Source organism: Alosa alosa, chromosome 7, assembly GCF_017589495.1.
Source record: "Alosa alosa isolate M-15738 ecotype Scorff River chromosome 7, AALO_Geno_1.1, whole genome shotgun sequence".
Taxonomy (NCBI): Eukaryota; Metazoa; Chordata; class Actinopteri; order Clupeiformes; family Clupeidae; genus Alosa; species Alosa alosa.
In genome coordinates, this window is record NC_063195.1 from 27,721,463 (window position 1) to 27,741,462 (window position 20,000).

Sequence of the window (20,000 nt, forward strand, 5' to 3'; positions counted from 1 at the left end):
CCCAATGTGTTTGAGTTGATGTTGGAGAATGGCATGAAGATGCTTGCCTAACTGGATTAGCAGATTACAGATTTGATTTGACAGACACTACAGAGAGGAGAGGGAGAAAGACAAGGAGAAAAGGAAGTGAAGAATAAAGAGGAAAGGTAGAGGAAGAAAGACAGAAAGAAAAAAAAGGAAATAATAGGTAGACTTCCTTTCTCACACACATACTCACACACTCCAATCCTGTATGTATATAACTATTAGGAGAACATTGTTTATCAGCAGAAGATCAGTCGTGTACTAGGTCAATCCCCTTACTGGTTGACGTGCATAGGGAAAGTGGAGCAATGAGGCACGAGAACTTTAATCGGACAAGGTGAACTATGAAGGAGTCGATCCTACTACCTCCTGACAAGGTGAACTAGGAAGGAATCGATCCTACTACCTCCTGACAAGGTGAACTATGAAGGAGTCACTCCTACTACCTCCTGACAAGGTGAACTAGGAAGGAGTCGATCCTACTACCTCCTGACAAGGTGAACTAGGAAGGAGTTACTCCTACTACCTCCGGACAAGGTGAACTATGAAGGAGTCACTCCTACTACCTCCTGACAAGGTGAACTATGAAGGAGTCGATCCTACTACCTCCTGACAAGGTGAACTATGAAGGAGTCACTCCTACTACCTCCTGACAAGGTGAACTAGGAAGGAGTCACTCCTACTACCCCCTGACAAGGTCAACTAGGAAGGAGTCGATCCTACTACCCCCTGACAGTGGATGGAGGAGAGAACAGGGGTACACCAACACCCACCACCAACGGCCCTAACCCCTCCTGTCGTTTTTTTTTTTTCTCAGTGATTGTTTTTCGCTTACTCTGTGTTTTTTTTTTTTATGGGATGGTGGTGGTGTGCACTGGCAGTTAAAAGCCTATTGACTGAGCCTGCAATCCCGGCTGTATATCATAGCTGTTAATGAATGGGGCTTTTACTGAAATTAGCATCTCGCATAGCAAACAGCAGCAGGAGGAGGACAACGATGCCTGCCAAGACCTGACCTCACTGCCTCAGTGCAACTTTGGAACTCGTTTGATCCTTCATACCTTTTTTTTTATTTGCTTGCATTTTACTTTCTCAAGTGTCTGTCTATCTATCTGTATCTATCTATCTATCTATCTATCTATCTATCTATCTATCTATCTATCTATCTATCCATCTCTCCATCTATCTATCTATCTATCTATCTATCTATCTATCTATATCTATCAACCTATCTATCTGTCTGTCACTCTCTCCATCTATCTATCTATCTATCTCTGTCTATCTATCTATCTATCTATCTATCTATCTATGTGAGGAGGCAGGGGGAGCACTGGAAATTTCCATGTGTGTGTATGCGTGTGTCCCCGTCTGTGTGAGCGTGGGCTGACTGGCTTACTGTGGAGGAGGGAGGGCTGAGGGGGTGGTGTGTCTGTGTGTGTGTGTGTGTGTGTGTGTGTGTGTGTGTGTGTGTGTGTGTGTGTGTGTGTGTGTGTGTGTGTGTGTGTGTGAGTGGGCGAGGAACCTCCCTGAGATGAGCCGGAGACTCACCAGCAAACAGAGGATGCTGCTCTCGTGTACCTCAGACAGAGAGATACAGAGATAGACAGGCAGAGACACAGTCAGACAGACAGACAGTCATACTCTACATACACACAGATAGATAGATAGATAGATAGATAGATAGATAGATAGATAGATAGATAGATAGATAGTTAGACAACAGATGGGTTGAGGTAATACATTACCTGTTGCCAGCTATACCACACCCTGGGTCCATGGGTACACACCATGGGCACAAACACACACACACACACACACACACACACACACACACACACACACACACACAGGTTCCAAGATCAGTGACTAAGCAATGTGTAAAGCCCACAATGTCTGACCAATTACTCATTGGTGAGATTGAGATTGGCTTCCTGCCTGGACACTGAACTGAACAGAACAAACCATCCCCCCATGCCACACTCACATGGCTCCTTCACAGTGGCCTCCTCCTGTGTGTGTGTGTGTGTGTGTGTGTGTGTGTGTGTGTGTGTGTAGCTCTTTTGTTTTAATGTGCTATACAAATGAAATTAACTTACTTATAGAATGTATGTGTGTGTGTGTGTGTGTGTGTGTGTGTGTGTGTGTGTGTGTGTGTGTGTGTGTGTGTCTGTGTGCGTGTGTGTGTAGTACTTTTGTTCACATTTGTGTGCATCTATGTGTTTAAATAAAGGGATTCCAGTTTTTACACACATACATTTTACATGTGTACGTATATTGCTTAATGATCAAATATGAAATCTAGTACTAAATGGTTGCCTTTGTGCCTACATGTTGTTTTCATTTCTGCTATCTTCTCTCTCTCTCTTTCTCTTTCTCTTTTCTCTCTCTCTCTCTCTCTCTCTCTCTCTCTCTCTCTTGCTCTCCCCCTTCCCTCTCTCTGTAGGATCTTGTCCACAATAGGCTCAGAGTTTGACCTGCGGACACTCAGAGCAGTCAGAGTGCTCAGACCACTTAAACTGGTGTCTGGGATTCCCAGTGAGTACCTGTGTTTGTGTGTTTGTGTGTGTGTGTGTGGGGGGGGACATGGTTAAGACTATTTATAACTACATGTCAACATGTTATCTTATTAGGTGCATTCGAACACAATAGTTCTAGGAACATAGTTCTACTAACTACTAACTGGAGAGGTTAAAAATGGTGCTTCTGCTGCCTTGACATGCACATCAGTCATGGTACCTATGCACAGGGAAAAGACCCTATACCACAAAGTAGGAAAAACTGTAAGTAGTTCTAGGAACTGCGGCCAGAGGAACTCACTAATCCCCAGTTCCATGCTGCACGAGTGTAGGGCTGTCACTTTACTTTCGAAAATCGATTGCACAATCGATTGGACCAAACAACACAAGTTTCGAAAACTAAAATAGGGAATCGATTTTAACGAAATATTTACACTATAAAGACGTATGGAAACGTCTTTAGACATAAAAAATCGATTTTACAATCGATTCAATGAACACTTATGTCTCAAAAATCGAACAGGATTTTTTGACAGAAGTGACAGCCCTACACGAGTGCGCGAAAAAAGGGGTTCTAGGAACTGTATGTTCTAGGAACAGCAAAATTTCCTACAGTGTGAAAGGGGCCTATTCATACTAGAGCTTGACACCTCTGTAGTCTGCGTGCCTGTTCAGGAGAAGTCCTGCTAAGCCATTGCATTGTTATGTGTCCTCCAGGTCTACAGGTGGTGCTCAAGTCTATCATGAAGGCCATGATCCCACTGCTGCAGATTGGCCTGCTGCTCTTTGTGGCCATCCTTATGTTTGCCATTATAGGCCTGGAGTTCTACATGGGCAAGTTCCACAAGACCTGCTTCAATAATGTCACGAGTACGTCAACATAACATCTTTCACACACAAACACACACACACTCTCTCTCTCTCTCTCTCTCTCTCTCTCTCTCTCTCTCTCTCTCTCTCTCTCTCTCTCTCTCACAGAAACACCTTACAACTCTCAGTCACACCTGGCAAACAGAGAAGTGGGACTCAGACAGACAGAGTGTATTCAGTGCAAAGCCTGTACAACCGTTCTTTGAGTTTTCACTGAATGGTTATGCATGGTTGGTTCTTCTGTATGCTCTGAATACATCTCTTACCTCACATGGGCTGTTAGTATGGACTCAAAAACCATAAGACATTTGTGGTTGACATTTGCCCTATTCTTGGAAGTAGTGTTACAGTTTAGCTGCCCATGTGTCTTAGACTGACTTTCAAATACTACCTAGATCCTAGTATGTGCTTTTGGAAAAACATGGAGAAGGAGGTAAAAGCACTTCTGAGGTGCTATGCAAAGAGTGGTCGAACAGAAACGGTAAGATGTCACTGTTCACTTTTCCCAGAGCAAAAGTGTATGTCAACTGGAACTATGTCCCTAAGTCAATATGTTCCCTTGAAGAAGCTTTTTGTCAAGCAAGCAAAACAGTCTATTCGTCAGCTGTAGTGGTTGTGACATTTGCAATTTGCATTCAAGTGAATATAGACTAAAAGCCGTACACATTGTTTTGCCCTCTTTGTGATTTTCTTTCTCATTCTCTCTTTTGGTCCTGTCGCACATGGGATCGTACACTTATTCATGCACACATGCTCTTTGTCATAGACAAAAACACACATTCCCTTTTTCATACCCCCCACCCCAAAACACACAACCCCCCAAACACACACACATACATACACACTCAGAAACACTGAGACATTCCAACCCCACCCCCTCCCTACAAACATATACATTCACACACGCTGTGAATCTGTCGCTTTGGATAATAGTGTTTGCTGAATATCATTCACCTTCACGTTTACCTGCAGAAGAGATATATGACAAGCAGCCGTGTGGGGAGGCGTTGCCAGCGCGATTGTGCCCCGAGGGCACCGTGTGCCAGGAGTACTGGATCGGACCCAACTATGGAATCACGCAGTTCGACAACATCCTGTTTGCCGTGCTCACTGTCTTCCAGTGCATCACCATGGAGGGCTGGACCGACATGCTGTACTTTGTGAGTGTGACTGACCTGTACTATAGGAATGTGACTGGACTATAGGAATGTGACTGGACTGATATGCTGTGCGAGTGTGACTGACCTGTACTATAGGAATGTGACTGGACTGACATGCTATGTGAGTGTGACTGACCTGTACTATAAGAGTGTGACTGACCTGTACTATAGGAGTGTGACTGACCTGTACTATAGGAATGTGTCTGACCGGTACTATAGGAATGTGACTGGACTGACATGCTATGTGAGTGTGACTGACCTGTACTATAGGAGTGTGACTGACCTGTCCTATAGGAATGTGACTGACCTGTACTATAGGAATGTTACTGGACCGACATGCTATGTGAGTGTGACTAACCTGTACTATAGGAATGTGACTGGACCAACATGCTATGTGAGTGTGACTGACCTGTACTATAGAAGTGTGACTGGACCAACATGCTGTGCTATGTGAGTGTGACTGACCTGTACTATAGGAGTGTGACTGGACTGACATGCTGTGTGAGTGTGACTGACCTGTGCTATAGGAGTGTGACTGGACTATAGGAGTGTGACTGGACTGACATGCTGTGCTGTGTGAGTGTGACTGACCTGTACTATAGGAATGTGACTGGACTGACATGCTATGTGAGTGTGACTGACCTGTACTATAGGAATGTTACTGGACCGACATGCTGTACTGTGGGCAGCCGTGGCCCACTGGTTAGCACTCTGGACTAGTAACCGGAGGGTTGCCGTTTCGAGCCCCGACCAGTGGGCCGCGGCTGAAGTGCCCTTGAGCAAGGCACCCAACCCCTCACTGCTCCCCGAGCGCCGCCGTTGTAGCAGGCAGCTCACTGCGCCGGGATTAGTGTGTGCTTCACCTCACTGTGTGTTCACTGTGTGCTGTTTGTGTTTCACTAATTCACCAATTGGGCTAAATGCAGAGACCAAATTTCCCTCACGGGATCAAAAAAGTATATATACTATACTATACTATACTGTACTGTGTGAGTGTGACTGACCTGTACTATAGGAGTGTGACTGGACTGACATGCTGTATTGTGTGAATGTATCTGAACTGACGATGTATGTATGACTGATCGGTATTTTGTACTTTATGAGTGTGACTGAATAATGTGTTATGCTTTTTGAGTCTGACTGTGAGTAGGACTGACCGTTAGGTTGTACTATGTGAGTGTGACTCCACTGACATGTACTATGAGTCTGGCTGAGTAGTATGGAGTCAGTCAGTGTGATTGGAGTGACAATATGAGTGTGATACCAATAGCACAATACCAATGTGCTCTTTCTGGAGAATGTGCTCTTTCTGGAGAATGTGCTCTTTCTGGAGAATGTGCTCTTTCTGGAGAATGTAAGCAAAGCCAGAGAGATAAAGAACACAAGAGAGCATTGAGCAGTGGTCCCCAAACCACTTCAGAGGGCCAGCTCACTATGCCTGGCTCTAAGAGTGGGCCAGAGACTCTGAGTATGTCAGTAACCGTAAATAGCTTAGTGCTTAGTGTTGATATGTCAATGATGCACAAAACTCAGAAGTATTTGATCAAGACTAAGGAAAGAAGAAAAAAAACTATTTGTCCTCACCTCTCTTTTTCTCTTTCTCTCTATCTCTCTCTCTCTCTCTCTCTCTCTCTCTCTCTCTGTATCTGTGTGTATGTTACCCCACAGAGCAACGATGTCTCAGGGAGTGCCTACAACTGGATGTACTATGTCCCCCTCATCATCATCGGCTCCTTCTTCATGCTCAACCTGGTGTTGGGTGTGCTGTCCGGGTTAGTCTCACACCAAACCAACACTGACATTTAACACTGTTACTTTAACACTTACTGTCCGTACCCACTCACATGCTCAGCTCAACACTCACTTAACACACACTGTCAAGCTGGTGTTGAGTGTGCTGTCTGGGTGAATATCATACCAACACAATAACACTGACTTTTAACACTGTTACTTTAACACTTTGTACACACTCACATGCCCAACACTCACTTAAAACACGCTGTAAACCTGAGGTGCATTCAAATTTGGCAAACAGTGGCGAACGTTCGTTGTGAACATGTTTTCTTTGAACAGTTACATTTGAACGATTTGGTGTTAACATTCCATTGTAACGGTAATTGCATTGTTGCCTTCGTCAAACTCATGTCTAGTTCCACTGTATATGTTCGCGGAGAACTACCTCCTCCTGGTGTTGGGTGTGCTGTCTGGGTGATTCTCACACTAACACATTAACACTGACTTTTAACACTGTTACTGTAACACTCACTGTCAACGTAGTACATGCTCACATGTTCAATACTCACTTAACACACACTGCTAACTTGATGTTGAGTGTGCTGTCTGGGTGAATATCACACCAACACAATAACACTGACTTTTAACACTGTTACTGTAACATTCACTTTGTACACACAGTACACACTTACATGCTCAACACTCACTTAACACACTCTGTAAACCTTGTGTTGGGTGTGGTGTCTGGGTGAGTGTCACACCAACACATTAACACTGACTTTTAACACTGTTACTGTAACACTCACTGTCAACACAGTACACGCTCACACGCTCTATACTTATTTAACACACACAGGCACTGTTAATCTGGTGTTGGGTGTGCTCACCTGGTCTGGGTGAGTCTCCCTTAGTGTCAACACACTCATTTAACACACCGATTAGCACTGTCTGGTAACCTTCTGTTGAGACTGCGGTCCAGCTCAGCCTTGCTTCACACTAGCGCTCTGCTAAATCCCAGACTTGCCTCCAAATCGATGAGGTAACACAGAATGGTTTTCACATGAACACGTGAAAATGACTTCAATGCAGAGAAAAGACAACTATGGCTGTGGAGGAAATGGAGAAGTCGTCACACCTCGTCCCCACCATCCTGGTCCTGTGCCTGTCTGTCTGTCTGTCTGTCTATCTGTCTGTCTGTCTGTCTGTCTGTCTGTCTGTCTGTATGTCTGTCTATCTTTTGTTTGTTTTGTTATTTGAATGTGTTGCCATTGGTTTTAAGCTGCCTGCCTTTATGACTGCCATGTCTCCTATCATACCTGTCTGTTTGTTTGTCTGTCTGTCACATTGTCTGCATGTCTCTGTGTCTGTCTGTGCATTGAAATGTCTGTCTGTCACCATGTAAACCAGTCTGTCCAAGTTACTGTGTGTCTCTGTCCTCTGTTTTTCTCTTTCTTTCTCTCCCTGTCTCTCTCTCCATCTGATCAAGTCTGTCTGTCCATGTCTGTCTGTTCACCTGTCTGTCTGTTCACCTGTCTGTCTGTCTACCTGTCTGTCTGTTCAACTGTCTTTGTGTTACTTTCGCTAGGAGCTCCCGGCACTCTAGTGCCCTCCCCCTCTGTGTGTACTCCACTTCCTCGTCCACTTCCTCGTCCACTTCCTCCTCCTCCATAAGCTCCCTGACAGAGGCCATCTGTGTGCTCGCAGGTCATGCTTATCACAAGCCTCTAGACATCATTAGCTTATTAGAATAAGGCCTCTGGGTATCAGCCTGGCTCTCTCCCTCAAACACACGCACACACACCACACACACACACACACACACACACACACACACACACACACACACTCACATGCACACACACAGACTCACTCACACACACACACATCCACACACACATACACACACACTCACATGCACACACACACACAAACACAAACACACACACACACACACACACACACACACACACACACACACACACACACACACACTCCTCACACACACACACACACACACGTATGCTACAAGACGCGACAATAATATCAGTGTGTGGAAAGGGGCGTTTAATCGGAATCATCCTCCCCTTATCAGCCTCCCGCCTCAATAGCATCAATAGCATCAATAGCAGCATCAATAGCATCAATAGCATCAATAGCATCAATAGCATCAATAGCATCAATAGCATCAATAGCATCAATAGCATCAATAGCATCAATAGCATCAATAGCATCAATAGCATCAATAGCATCAATAGCATCAATAGCATCAATAGCATCAATAGCATCAATAGCATCAATAGCATCAATAGCATCAATAGCATCAATAGCATCAATAGCATCAATAGCATCAATAGCATCAATAGCATCAATAGCATCAATAGCATCAATAGCATCAATAGCATCAATAGCATCAATAGCATCAATAGCATCAATAGCATCAATAGCATCAATAGCATCAATAGCATCAATAGCATCAATAGCATCAATAGCATCAATAGCATCAATAGCATCAATAGCATCAATAGCATCAATAGCATCAATAGCATCAATAGCATCAATAGCATCAATAGCATCAATAGCATCAATAGCATCAATAGCATCAATAGCATCAATAGCATCAATAGCATCAATAGCATCAATAGCATCAATAGCATCAATAGCATCAATAGCATCAATAGCATCAATAGCATCAATAGCATCAATAGCATCAATAGCATCAATAGCATCAATAGCATCAATAGCATCAATAGCATCAATAGCATCAATAGCATCAATAGCATCAATAGCATCAATAGCATCAATAGCATCAATAGCATCAATAGCAGCATGATTATGATCCCACAAATAACCAATAACCAATAGCCCTATTCTGTCTCTGTCCTCTGTCCTGCAGAGGAGGTCCTTCTGTCTGAAGACGACAAAAACCCAGGGAACAAATATGATGGTACAAATTCACATTGTGTATTGATGTTAATGTGACTTTTGTGGCTTTTTTGTATGCATTTGTAATGCACGTAACTAGTGTATGTACTATACATAATGTTGTGTGTGTGTGTGTGTGTGTGTGGGTTTTTGTGTGTGTGTGTGTGTGTGTGTGCGTGTGTGTGCATGTCTATCTGTCTGTGTGTGTGTGTGTATCAGCCAAGCGGCGGAACACCATCAAGAAGACTAAAACAGACCTGCTGAACCCAGAGGAAGGAGAGGACCACTTAGGAGATGCTGTTGGTGAGCGGCTTTTAGACACAGTTCCATCCAACAGGACTTCCACTCCAACAGTACTCTAATGTTATTCCAACATTGCTCCAACACTCTTATGTTATTCCAACATTGCTCCAACACTCTAATGTTATTCCAACATTGCTCCAACACTCTAATGGTATTCCAACATTGCTCCAACACTCTAATGTTATTCCAACATTGCTCCAACAGTACTCTAATGTTATTCCAACATTGCTCCAACAACACTCTAATGTTATTCCAACAGTGTTATCATTTTTAAATATATTGTGTATGATTAAATATATAATTCAGGGTTTTAAATATATTGCTTTTGTTTAAGTACATTATCTTTCCTACTTTTCCACTTCTCTCCCTTGCTCCCCCACTCTCACCCTCCCTCCCTCCTTCACTCTTCTCCCTCTTCCCCTCTTTTCCAGGCTCTCCGTTCGGCAAAGGCGACAGCACACAGTTCAACAATGGAGCGGCGGCGTCTGCGATTTTTTCATCCCGTAAAATCGAAAGGCCTGTGAGCCTTCTACTGGACAGTGCTCAGTCTGGTGGGCCTCAACACGCTGTGCGTGGCCGTGGTGCACTACGACCAGCCCGACCTCCTCTCCGACTTTCTCTGTGAGTGACAGATCAGACCTCGTCCATCAAAACCTAGTGAAACGTGATGTTTTAAAACTCGGTTATTGGTCTCGAAGCTGGGCCAGATGTGTGCCAGAAAACATCAATTATTTATTTATCTAGATTATTAATTATTTTATCTAGACTATTACCGGTAATTACTTTATTTATGTAAAATATTAATTATTTCTCTTCTAACCGGTTAAAGCGGGTTTTTCCTTCTTTTTCTCTTTCTTTTCTTTCTCTGTTCCCCTCTGTTTTTCTCTTGGCCCAACCGCCCTCTTTTCTCCCTCCTCATTTATCTACTCCTCCTTTTCTCTCTCTCTGTTTATCTCTCTCTCCCTCCCTCCCTCTCTTGCTTCTCCCTCCCCCTCTCTCTATGAAGTTTATGCGGAGTTTATCTTCCTGGGCCTCTTTATGTCGGAGATGCTGATAAAGATGTACGGACTGGGGACTCGGCCTTACTTCAACTCCTCCTTCAACTGCTTCGACTGCGGCGTGAGTCCTTCCTGCTGCCCCATTTTCTTCCCTCTTCTCTCTCTCTTCCCTCCTTTCTCTCTCTCCCTCTCTCTATCCTCCTTTCTCTCTCTCCCTCTCTCTTCCCTTCTTTCTCTCTCTCCCTCTCTCTATCCTCCTTTCTCTCTCTCCCTCTCTCTTCCCTTCTTTCTCTCTCTCCCTCTCTCTTCCCTCCTTTCTCTCTCTCCCTCTCTCTTCCCTTCTTTCTCTCTCTCCCTCTCTCTTCCCTTCTTTCTCTCTCTCCCTCTCTCTATCCTTCTTTCTATCCTCTTTTTTCCTCTTTCTTTCCTCTTTCCTGAAAAATTGCTGCTTTGACCTCAACAAGCTGCTGTCCTACATTTGAGTGTGGGACTTCAGTCCAACTTCAGTCTTAAGTGGCTCGTTAGTAGTGCAACGCTTCTCTCTTCTCTTCTTGTTTTGAGATGAGTACAGCTGCTCTCCTTTTTTCTGTCTTGTGTGTGTGTGCGTGTGCGGGTGCGTGTCCGTGTGCGTGTGCGTGTGTACACAACAGGTTATTATAGGCAGTATCTTTGAGGTGATCTGGGCATCCATAAAGCCAGGCACATCTTTTGGCATCAGTGTCTTACGAGCTCTCCGACTCCTGCGCATCTTCAAAGTGACCAAGTGAGTGCTCTTTCTCTCTCTCTTTCTCTCTCAACATTTGACTAGCTGTTCAGATCAAACCCCAACAACTTTGTGCATCTTTTGCAACATTTTAAAAGCCCTTTTTTATTGAAGGTAACTGAACCTTTAAAGTCTTGTGTTTGTTTTGAGTATTTTTTGTTAACTTCTTCCTTTTTTCTTCCTTCCTTCCTTCCTTCCTCTTTCTTTCTTAATTTCTTTCTCTCTCTTTCTTTCTTTCTTCCTCTCTCTCTCTCACACACACAGATACTGGGCTCCGCTGCGTAACCTGGTGGTCTCCCTGCTCAGCTCCATGAAGTCCATCATCAGCTTGTTGTTCCTACTCTTCCTCTTCATCGTGGTCTTCGCTCTACTGGGCATGCAACTTTTTGGAGGACAGTCAGTAGCAGTTTTACTGTCACCCTCACAAACACTCTGTTTTTGTGCAGTTCTGTTACACACATCACTCTTCCCACCTTGTTCAACTGTCTCTAACCCCCCCCTCTCTCTCTACCTCTCATAGGTTCAACTTTGAAGATGGCACTCCCCCAACCAACTTTGACACGTTTCCAGCAGCCATCATGACTGTCTTTCAGGTATGCAGTTCCACCTATGTCATCGTCTCACACCTGAATTGAAAAACAGAAAAGTAACATCTACAGTAGCACAGTAGTAGTGTGTCTCTCAGTAGTTTAATGGTTGATGGCAGAAACCTCCCTTTCTCTCTCTCTCTTCTCTCTCTCTCTCTTTTTCTCTCTCTCTCTCTCTATATATGTGTGTGTGTGTGTGTGTGTATGATGTCAGATCCTGACCGGAGAGGACTGGAACATGGTGATGTATGATGGTATCGAGTCCCAAGGGGGTGTGAACTCAGGCATGGTCTTCTCCATCTTCTTCATAGTGCTCACACTCTTTGGCAACTGTATCCTTCTGCTGCACACACACACACACACACGCACACACGCACACACGCACACACACACACACACACACACACACACACACACACACACACACACACACACACACACACACACACTAACACTAACACGCATATACCCACACACACATACACACGCATATTCACATACTTGCCATTGCAAGTACACACAAACAATGTAGAAACTCCACACATGCATTTAGTGTTTAAGTTTGTATCCATGTTGAAAACCTTTACCATGTTCCCAGACACACTGCTTAATGTATTCTTGGCCATCGCCGTGGACAACCTGGCCAATGCTCAGGAGCTAACCAAGGTATCCCACAATGCTCCTCTCTACCACGACCAAAATGCAGACAATACAACCAAGAAACCATGTGATAGTAGTACATTTTGATTTTTTTTTTTTTTTTAATTTTACACCTGAAAGCATGCTATTGAGATTAGTTTGTAGAGCTTATGTTTGTTGGCCCACCTAAACATCTACTGTTTCTGTTACATATCGATCTGCTCTCAGGTTATTAGCTACCATCATACTATCCCCTTCTGAATTTAACTACAGTTAGGCCTACTATTTCATGTGCTGTATGGCATGAATAAGTGACACACGGTGACACACTGTGTCTGTTTCAGGACGAGCAAGAGGAGGAGGTGGCCACCACTCAGAAGATCGCCCTTCAGAAGGCCAAGGAGGTGGCTGAAGTGAGCCCCCTCTCTGCTGCCAACCTCTCCATAGCTGCGTGAGTCTGCCGTCTACACACGCACACACATACACACACACACACACACACTTACAACATCCAGAGCGTATTCATCTTTTATTGGAGATACAGACTTTTTATTTACTCTTGGGATTTATGCACATATACATAAAGATAGCAAGCCCTTTCATGTAAATACTCATATGAATATCTTACTAACAGAACTCCTTTTTATGTGATGTCTCTCCCTCTTTTCTGTAACATAGTGAACACATGGTCTATTAACAACAAATACAACCACTAATTCGAATAGAGAGGAGAATATGGGACACCTCGACACTCCTTACTTAATTCGTGGCTTGATGGTATTAGCGAAGCCACACAGTTATCTTAGCTTAGCTGATCCCATAGCATGGCCTTAGGCCTGCTCAGTAGCTTAGCCTGTCAGCTTAGCTTGATTATCCCTGTTCAGCAAATCCGTTTCAAATTCACTTTGCTCAATTATTCACCACGTTTCACACAAGGACTCCTGTCAGAACCTCCTTGAACTTAGTTAAGAGCCGCCGACAGCTCCCCAACACCCAACACACACACACACACACACACACACACACACACACACACACACACACACACACACTCATCAACATACTGTCAGGGGATGAGAGCTATTCACTTGCAAGACACAGGTGACCCCCTTGAGAGGAGGCCAACGAGCGCAGAGGGATCTTCAATCACAAGTGTTAGCAGTGTTAGCATTAGCGCTAGCAGCATTAGCGCTCAGGCTAGCTCGTCTGAGGTGGTGCAGGTGAAGATCCTCACAGCGAGGGTTTGCTTGGCTCCAGAGGTCGAGGAGAGCTCTAAGGAGAAGCCAGTCGCCGACTCATTGACACCCATGTTATGAAGAGTCCATGCCCCCCCCTCCACAAACACACACACACACACACACACACACACACACACACACACACACACATACACACACACACTGCTCCTACTCACAAAACCAGTTGGGTTGGTTTAGTTCCCCCATCTTTTTTATTTGTATAATGTACAGATTTTGAAATGCTAAATGTTAAGCGTTGCCTGCTAGTTGCACATTTACAAACAAATGAAAAATTCTCTTTCACTTTTTTCCCCCCTTAATGCACATGTGACACAGAGACTCCTGCATAGCTTATGTGAAGCACTGTAGAAACACATCCAGTCTGTCTCATCCTGCACAGCACCACACTGTCTAACAGCGCTGTGGTGACTCAACTCAGCTTCACAACATTTACACTGGCCCCTCAGGGCCCTCTAGGGTCCTTGTGCACCCCCACCCAGATGAGTGATGTGGTGTGCATGTGTATTTTTGTGCTCATTGTGTCATCTTGCCCTTCCTCCTCATCCTCCTCCTCCCTTGTCTCCTCCTCCTCCTCCTTCACCTCCTCCTCATCCCTTGTCTCCTCCTCAGAGTTTCAGTAAAAACTGAGCGTATCGATGCCACAGAGAGTGTACTGGACTGGTATTTACTTGTTTACTTTTACACCTTGTTTTTGTTTATCTTCCCCCTCTTTTTTTCTGGCGTTGACTCCCCTCTTGTTCTCCTTGTCCTCGTTCTCTTTGAGTTGACTTGTTGTCGCTGAGTCCTTCTCTCATCATTTCCTTTGGCTTTCTCTTGAGTTTCTAGTCCTGTGTTGTCATGGCTCATGTGCTGGTGGTCGTTGTTGTTTATTTGTTTGTTTGTTTGCCCCCCCCCCCCCACTGTGTGTTAAGTATGCTGGAGTGGGTGACTGGGCTGGTGGGCTGGGAGTTGGTGGATTGGCTGGAGCGCATCTGGCTGTGGCAGTGCCCATCGTATGCCAGCCTCCTAGCAAAGGCGACTTCAGCGGGCACCCGCGTTACCCAATCAGAGAGCAGCGCTCGACTCCTCTCAGTTCACCAATGTCTCGATGCCGCTCCAGCCTCATTGACTCTCACTCACACCTTTCTCATTAATTCTGTCTCATATACAAAGAATAGCAAGTAATCGTCAACTGGCTTCCTCAGTAAGAGATGCCGTTACCTTAAGATTCAGAAAATGTGGCACCAGTAACTGCCATCAAACGAGTCTTTTATCTGTCAAATAGTCATTAATACTGTCATCTGCATTTTATTATGGACATTAAATGCCCCACCACTATTGCACAACAAACCAAACGCCAATAATAATGAAATAAAAAGGAAAAACGATGGACCTTTACATCTTGACAACCAAAGACGTAGAGGGATTAGTGGACTCATCATGACGGACTGTCTGGACGTGTCCCTCTCACTGCGTGACTCCCTGTCTGACCGTGCCTTGTCCTGCCATATCACCAACTGAGTGTCTGTCTGTGTGCAGGCTGTATGCCAGAGTATGCCAGAGTGCTGTCCAAATATGTCAGTACCACTCAATCTCTCAACCTGTGTTTCCATACAGTAGTCCTGTCTGACTGACTGACTATCATACTGTCTGACTGTTCGCTTGTCTCCTCTGCCTGTCCTTCCATACGCATCTGTCTACCTGTCTATCTCTCTGTCTCTCTGCCTGTTCTTCCATACGCATCTGTCTACCTGTCTATCTCTCTGTCTCTCTGCCTGACTAACTCTCTCCATCACTTTGAGTCAATCCTCCATTGACGTTTACAGTTGAACCGCAGTTGCTCTTTCTGTCAGAAATACTTGGTGTCCGCTTGCTCCTGTGTCTCTGTTCACCTGCTTTGAATGAAGCAGCCAAAATGCTTCGTTATGTATCATTCTTATTTGCCTTAGATACATTATAAACAATATATGTTGATTAAAATTACTTTTGTAAGGTTTCATGTGGCCGGTCCAGGTATGGTCTCAAAACAGAAGAAGATAGAATCCTATCTTAAACATATATTCTTTATAGCAGGTTCTGTGTGCATGTCCATCACTGTCATTGTTATGGGCATTGTTTAGTGCTTTGAAGGGGCTCTGTCATTGGTCATCGGCCACTAGTCACAGGCTCTCTCATTGGCCGTCACTGGCCGGCTGTAGGTGTCATATCACTGCTCAGACGCTTTTGGGGGATGCGTCACTTCTTCCTCCAGCAGAAATTTCAATGTCAATTTCTCCTGATCTAACTCCTTGTATTTATTTTCTTTGCTTCTCTCCTCCTGTCTCTACCCTTCTCTCCTCCTGTCTCTACCCTTCTCTCCTCCTGTCTCTACCCTTCTCTCCTTTTTTCATTCTTCTATTCTCTTCCTCCCTTTTTCACCCTGATCAATGTTCCCCTCCTCTCTCTTCTGCCACCTCTGTTGTGTGTCTGTTGCACTCTTCCCTCTTCATCACCCCAATCTCTCCATTTCCCCCTCTCCTCCTCTTTCTCCGTTGTTTTCTCTCTCTCTCTCTCTCTCTCTCTAAGCAGCAAGGAAAAGCAGAAGAACTCGAACCAGCCCAAGTCGGTGTGGGAGCAGCGCACAGCTGAGATCCGCCGTCAGAACCTGATGACCAGCAAAGAGGCGCTCTATAATGAGCTGGACGCTGACGACAGCTGGAAGGTGAGAAAACAGCGGCCTGGACAAAACATGCCCTGTCTGTGAAAGTGTGCTATTTTGATACTTGCATGGAATAAATAGATCGATTGTCTTACTCAAAGATACATAAAAGGGTATACAATGTAATACACTATTAAATATTTTGGAAGTGTAAAAAAGTATATTTAACAGTAAGCACACTACTCACTACACACTTGCAATGGCACAATGAATATTTTTTGAATGAAATCAATGTGTGTGTGTGTGTGTGTGTGTGTGTGTGTGTGTGTGTGTGTGTGTGTGTGTGTGTGTGTGCTTGAGAAAGTTGAAAGCACACATCTTGGAGAAGGTTCTATTCTTGTGAGTAGCTTCTTTAATTTGTAATTCCTCCTTGTACCCTCCTGCCCCGTGGCTCCTAAAGGTGAACTACCGCCAGAACCGAACCGACGTGAAGACCCACCTGGACCGCCCGCTGGTGGTGAACCCGCAGGAGAACCGCAACAACAACACCAACAAACCTCGGCCTGGCGAGCCACCCGAGCAGGCGCCCGACTACAGCCAGCCCTGCCTGCGCCAGCCAGCCCGCTATGCGCCCGCCGGCGGGAGAACCGGAGGAGCCGGACCTGCCGCGGGCGGGCCGCACCTGGCCCGCAGCCTGCAGTCCCTCCAGGAGGAGGCCGAGGAGGAGGAAGGCGGGGAGGAGGGGGGTGGCGGTGGAGGCGGACGACGTCACCACCACCACCACCACCACCACCCCCATCACCACCGGCACCAGCACCCATGGCGGCGGCGGCGAGAGAGCAGCAGCGGACCCGCGCCAGCACGGGGCTGGACAGAGGCGAGGAACAGTCTTGGCGGCCAGGAGAGGGAGCACAGGAGGCATCATGCGACAACAGCGAGGGCAGGAGGAGGTGTGCGGCAGCACCGCAAGAAGTGAGTGGGGTTTGGAGGAGGAACGGAGGGCATGTGTGTGTGTCTTAGATTTTAGCTGCAGAAAATGTCTTGCACATACGTATAGTTGTGTTTGTGTGTTCACACACGCGCGTGTGTAACTTCTACATTGTCAATCTTTCTTCTACTTCCATCCACCTCTCTTCCTTCCTCTCTCTCTCCCACCCTCTATCCCTCTCTCTATCCATCCTTCCTCTCTCTCTCCCACCCTCTATCCCTCTCTCCATCCTTCCTCCCTCTCTCTCTCCCTCTCTCTATCCCTCCCCCCCTCTCTCTCTCCCACCCTCTATCCCTCTCTCCATCCTTCCTTCCTCTCTCTCTCCCACTCTCTATCCCTCTCTCCCTCCCTCTCTCCTTCCATCCTTCCTCCCTTTCTCCCTCCCTCTCTCCCTCCATCCTTCCTCCCTCTCTCCCTCCCTCTCTCCCTCCATCCTCTCCACAGGGAGTGCAGTCTGTCCACCTCCCGCCCCATCCAGCAGACTCTGTTCCGCCAGGACAGCCAGTACAGCGAGGACCTGGACAACCTGCGCAACAGCAGCCGGCTCTTCCTGGACCAGGAGCCCGAGGACGACAGGGGTGACCTTGACCTTGACCTCCGCGACCCCTTCTACAGCCACCCCGAGCAGGCCAACAACCTGCTCAACATGCGCGGCCCCAGCGGCACCGAGCTCCAGCTGCTGGACGGAAGCGGCGGCAGCCTCATCTTGACCGACCCCAGCAAGACGCCGGCGCAACTAGACCATACGACCATCCACATGCCCGCACTTTACCCCAGCACCATCCTGCAGGGTGAGGGGGAGGAGAGGGACTAGGGGGGGGCTGTAAGAGTATGTTGATGTGTGAAGTAAAGTGAGTGGGATTCAGCAACATCGAGCTGTCATGATATATGCACAATGTTATGAAAATGCATGTTTATTTGACATGAATTCAAATCAACATGAATTGATTTCAAATTGATTTGGGGTGCATATGTTTACCTAGCCTGGCTAACGTCAGACCTCATCTCATTGAGATGGGGTCTGGGAACTAGACATTAATTTTCTCGTATTTGAAACATGGTTTACGAATGCCCAGAGCCGTTTATTGGGTGCTACGAATGCCTATCAAATCGTCTGTCACGTAGCTCATAGCGGCCCGGTGTGTCATCATCGTCTTGCTGCCCTCCCTTCCTTCTGTGATTGGTTGCTTCGTTGAGGTGAAAACGAAGTCCATAGAATCCAGGCTGCCTAGCAGCGTGAATAAAATCGCATGCGTAAGGCAGCATGGGAAAACCCAGGCTAATGTTTACCCTGATATTTGGATGCACAGTACCACAAAAGTTTATGGCACGTTTGAAACAGTGCTGTAAAGTGATGATACTGTCTTTTCTATCAAGTGCATTCATAAATACTGTATATTGTGTAGCAGTATATAAAGCAAAAGAACCGTGTTACTGTTTGCCTGGCAAAATGGTAAGCAGTGTAGTCTGTGAATGGGCACATCTACGGTATGTGTCCTCATAGGTTTCCTCACACAGGCTCTCACCGAGCTTCATTTTCCGGTGTTAGTATATCATATTGCTTACTGCCTCTCCTCCCACTCCTCCACCCATCTTATTCCCTCTCTCTCCTCCACCCCTTCACCCATCTTATTCCCTCTCTCTCCTCCCCCTCCACCCATCTTATTCCCTCTCTCTCCTCCCACTCCTCCACCCATCTTATTCCCTCTCTCTCCTCCCACTCCTCCACCCATCTTATTCCCTCTCTCTCCTCCCACTCCTCCACCCATCTTATTCCCTCTCTCTCCCTCTCTCTCCTCCACCCCTTCACCCATCTTATTCCCTTTCTCTCCCTCTCTCTCCCTCTCTCTCCCTCTCTCTCCTCCACCCCTCCCTTGTTTTCCCTCCCTCCCTCCCTCCAGTGAACCAGAACGCCAATACCGAGGGCAACAAGAAAGACGAGGAGAAGAAGGAGGAGGAGGGTGATGATGAAGGGGATGGGGATGGGCCCAAACCCATGCCACCCTTCAGCTCCTGTTTCATCCTTTCCACAACCAACCCGTAAGTGTGTGTGTGTGTGTGTGTGTGCGTGCGTGTGCGTGTGCGTGTGCGTGTGCGTGTGTGTGTGTGTGTGTGAGCTTTGGTCAATGCACATCTGCATATCTTGGTCGATGCATATCTGATTTCCGTCAGTTGATCAACATGACTGATCGTAGTTGCTCACACATTTGTGACCTTAGCTGTCTGTCAGCCCCGTGTACATGGCAAACCAACAGACTTATAGTATCTAATGATCAGAGAGCCAGAGAAATTACAAAACTAAGAAGTGTGTGTGTGTGTGTGTGTGTGTGTGTGTGTGTGTGTGTGTGTGTGTGTGTGTGTGTGTGTGTGAGCAGGTTCCGTAAGTGCTGCCACTACATCCTGACCCTGCGCTACTTTGAGATGTGCATCCTGTCCGTCATCGCCATGAGCAGCATCGCCCTGGCAGCCGAGGACCCCGTGTGGCCCAGTCGTAAGCCTTAACAACGTGGATGCTTCACCCCCCCCCCACCCCATCCCCATCCCCCTGTACCCCTACACCCCCACCCCCTATCTATCTATCTATCTATCTATCTATCCCTCTTTCTCTCTCTCTCTTTTC

At 46.2% G+C, this 20,000-nt stretch overlaps 1 protein-coding gene and 1 long non-coding RNA gene across 2 annotated transcripts in view; both read left to right on the forward strand.

Moving 5' to 3' along the window:
- LOC125298334 (voltage-dependent P/Q-type calcium channel subunit alpha-1A-like) overlaps positions 1-19,882 on the forward strand; it is a 49,073-nt gene extending 29,191 nt beyond the window's left edge. The window contains 21 exon segments of the mRNA XM_048249036.1: positions 2,468-2,559; positions 3,258-3,410; positions 4,383-4,570; positions 6,239-6,342; positions 7,890-8,008; positions 9,198-9,248; positions 9,446-9,579; positions 9,961-10,150; positions 10,536-10,648; positions 11,178-11,290; positions 11,555-11,686; positions 11,811-11,883; positions 12,092-12,209; positions 12,476-12,543; positions 12,861-12,967; positions 14,385-14,435; positions 16,323-16,455; positions 16,853-17,364; positions 17,825-18,171; positions 19,282-19,420; positions 19,756-19,882. Coding sequence (XP_048104993.1) covers positions 2,468-2,559; positions 3,258-3,410; positions 4,383-4,570; positions 6,239-6,342; positions 7,890-8,008; positions 9,198-9,248; positions 9,446-9,579; positions 9,961-10,150; positions 10,536-10,648; positions 11,178-11,290; positions 11,555-11,686; positions 11,811-11,883; positions 12,092-12,209; positions 12,476-12,543; positions 12,861-12,967; positions 14,385-14,435; positions 16,323-16,455; positions 16,853-17,364; positions 17,825-18,171; positions 19,282-19,420; positions 19,756-19,882 — 3,064 coding nt within the window.
- Positions 9,194-10,013, forward strand: LOC125298019. The gene is made up of 3 exons (XR_007194146.1): positions 9,194-9,248; positions 9,446-9,529; positions 9,961-10,013. It is a non-coding gene; the product is annotated as an uncharacterized LOC125298019 (long non-coding RNA).
- Positions 19,883-20,000: the final 118 nt, after the last annotated feature.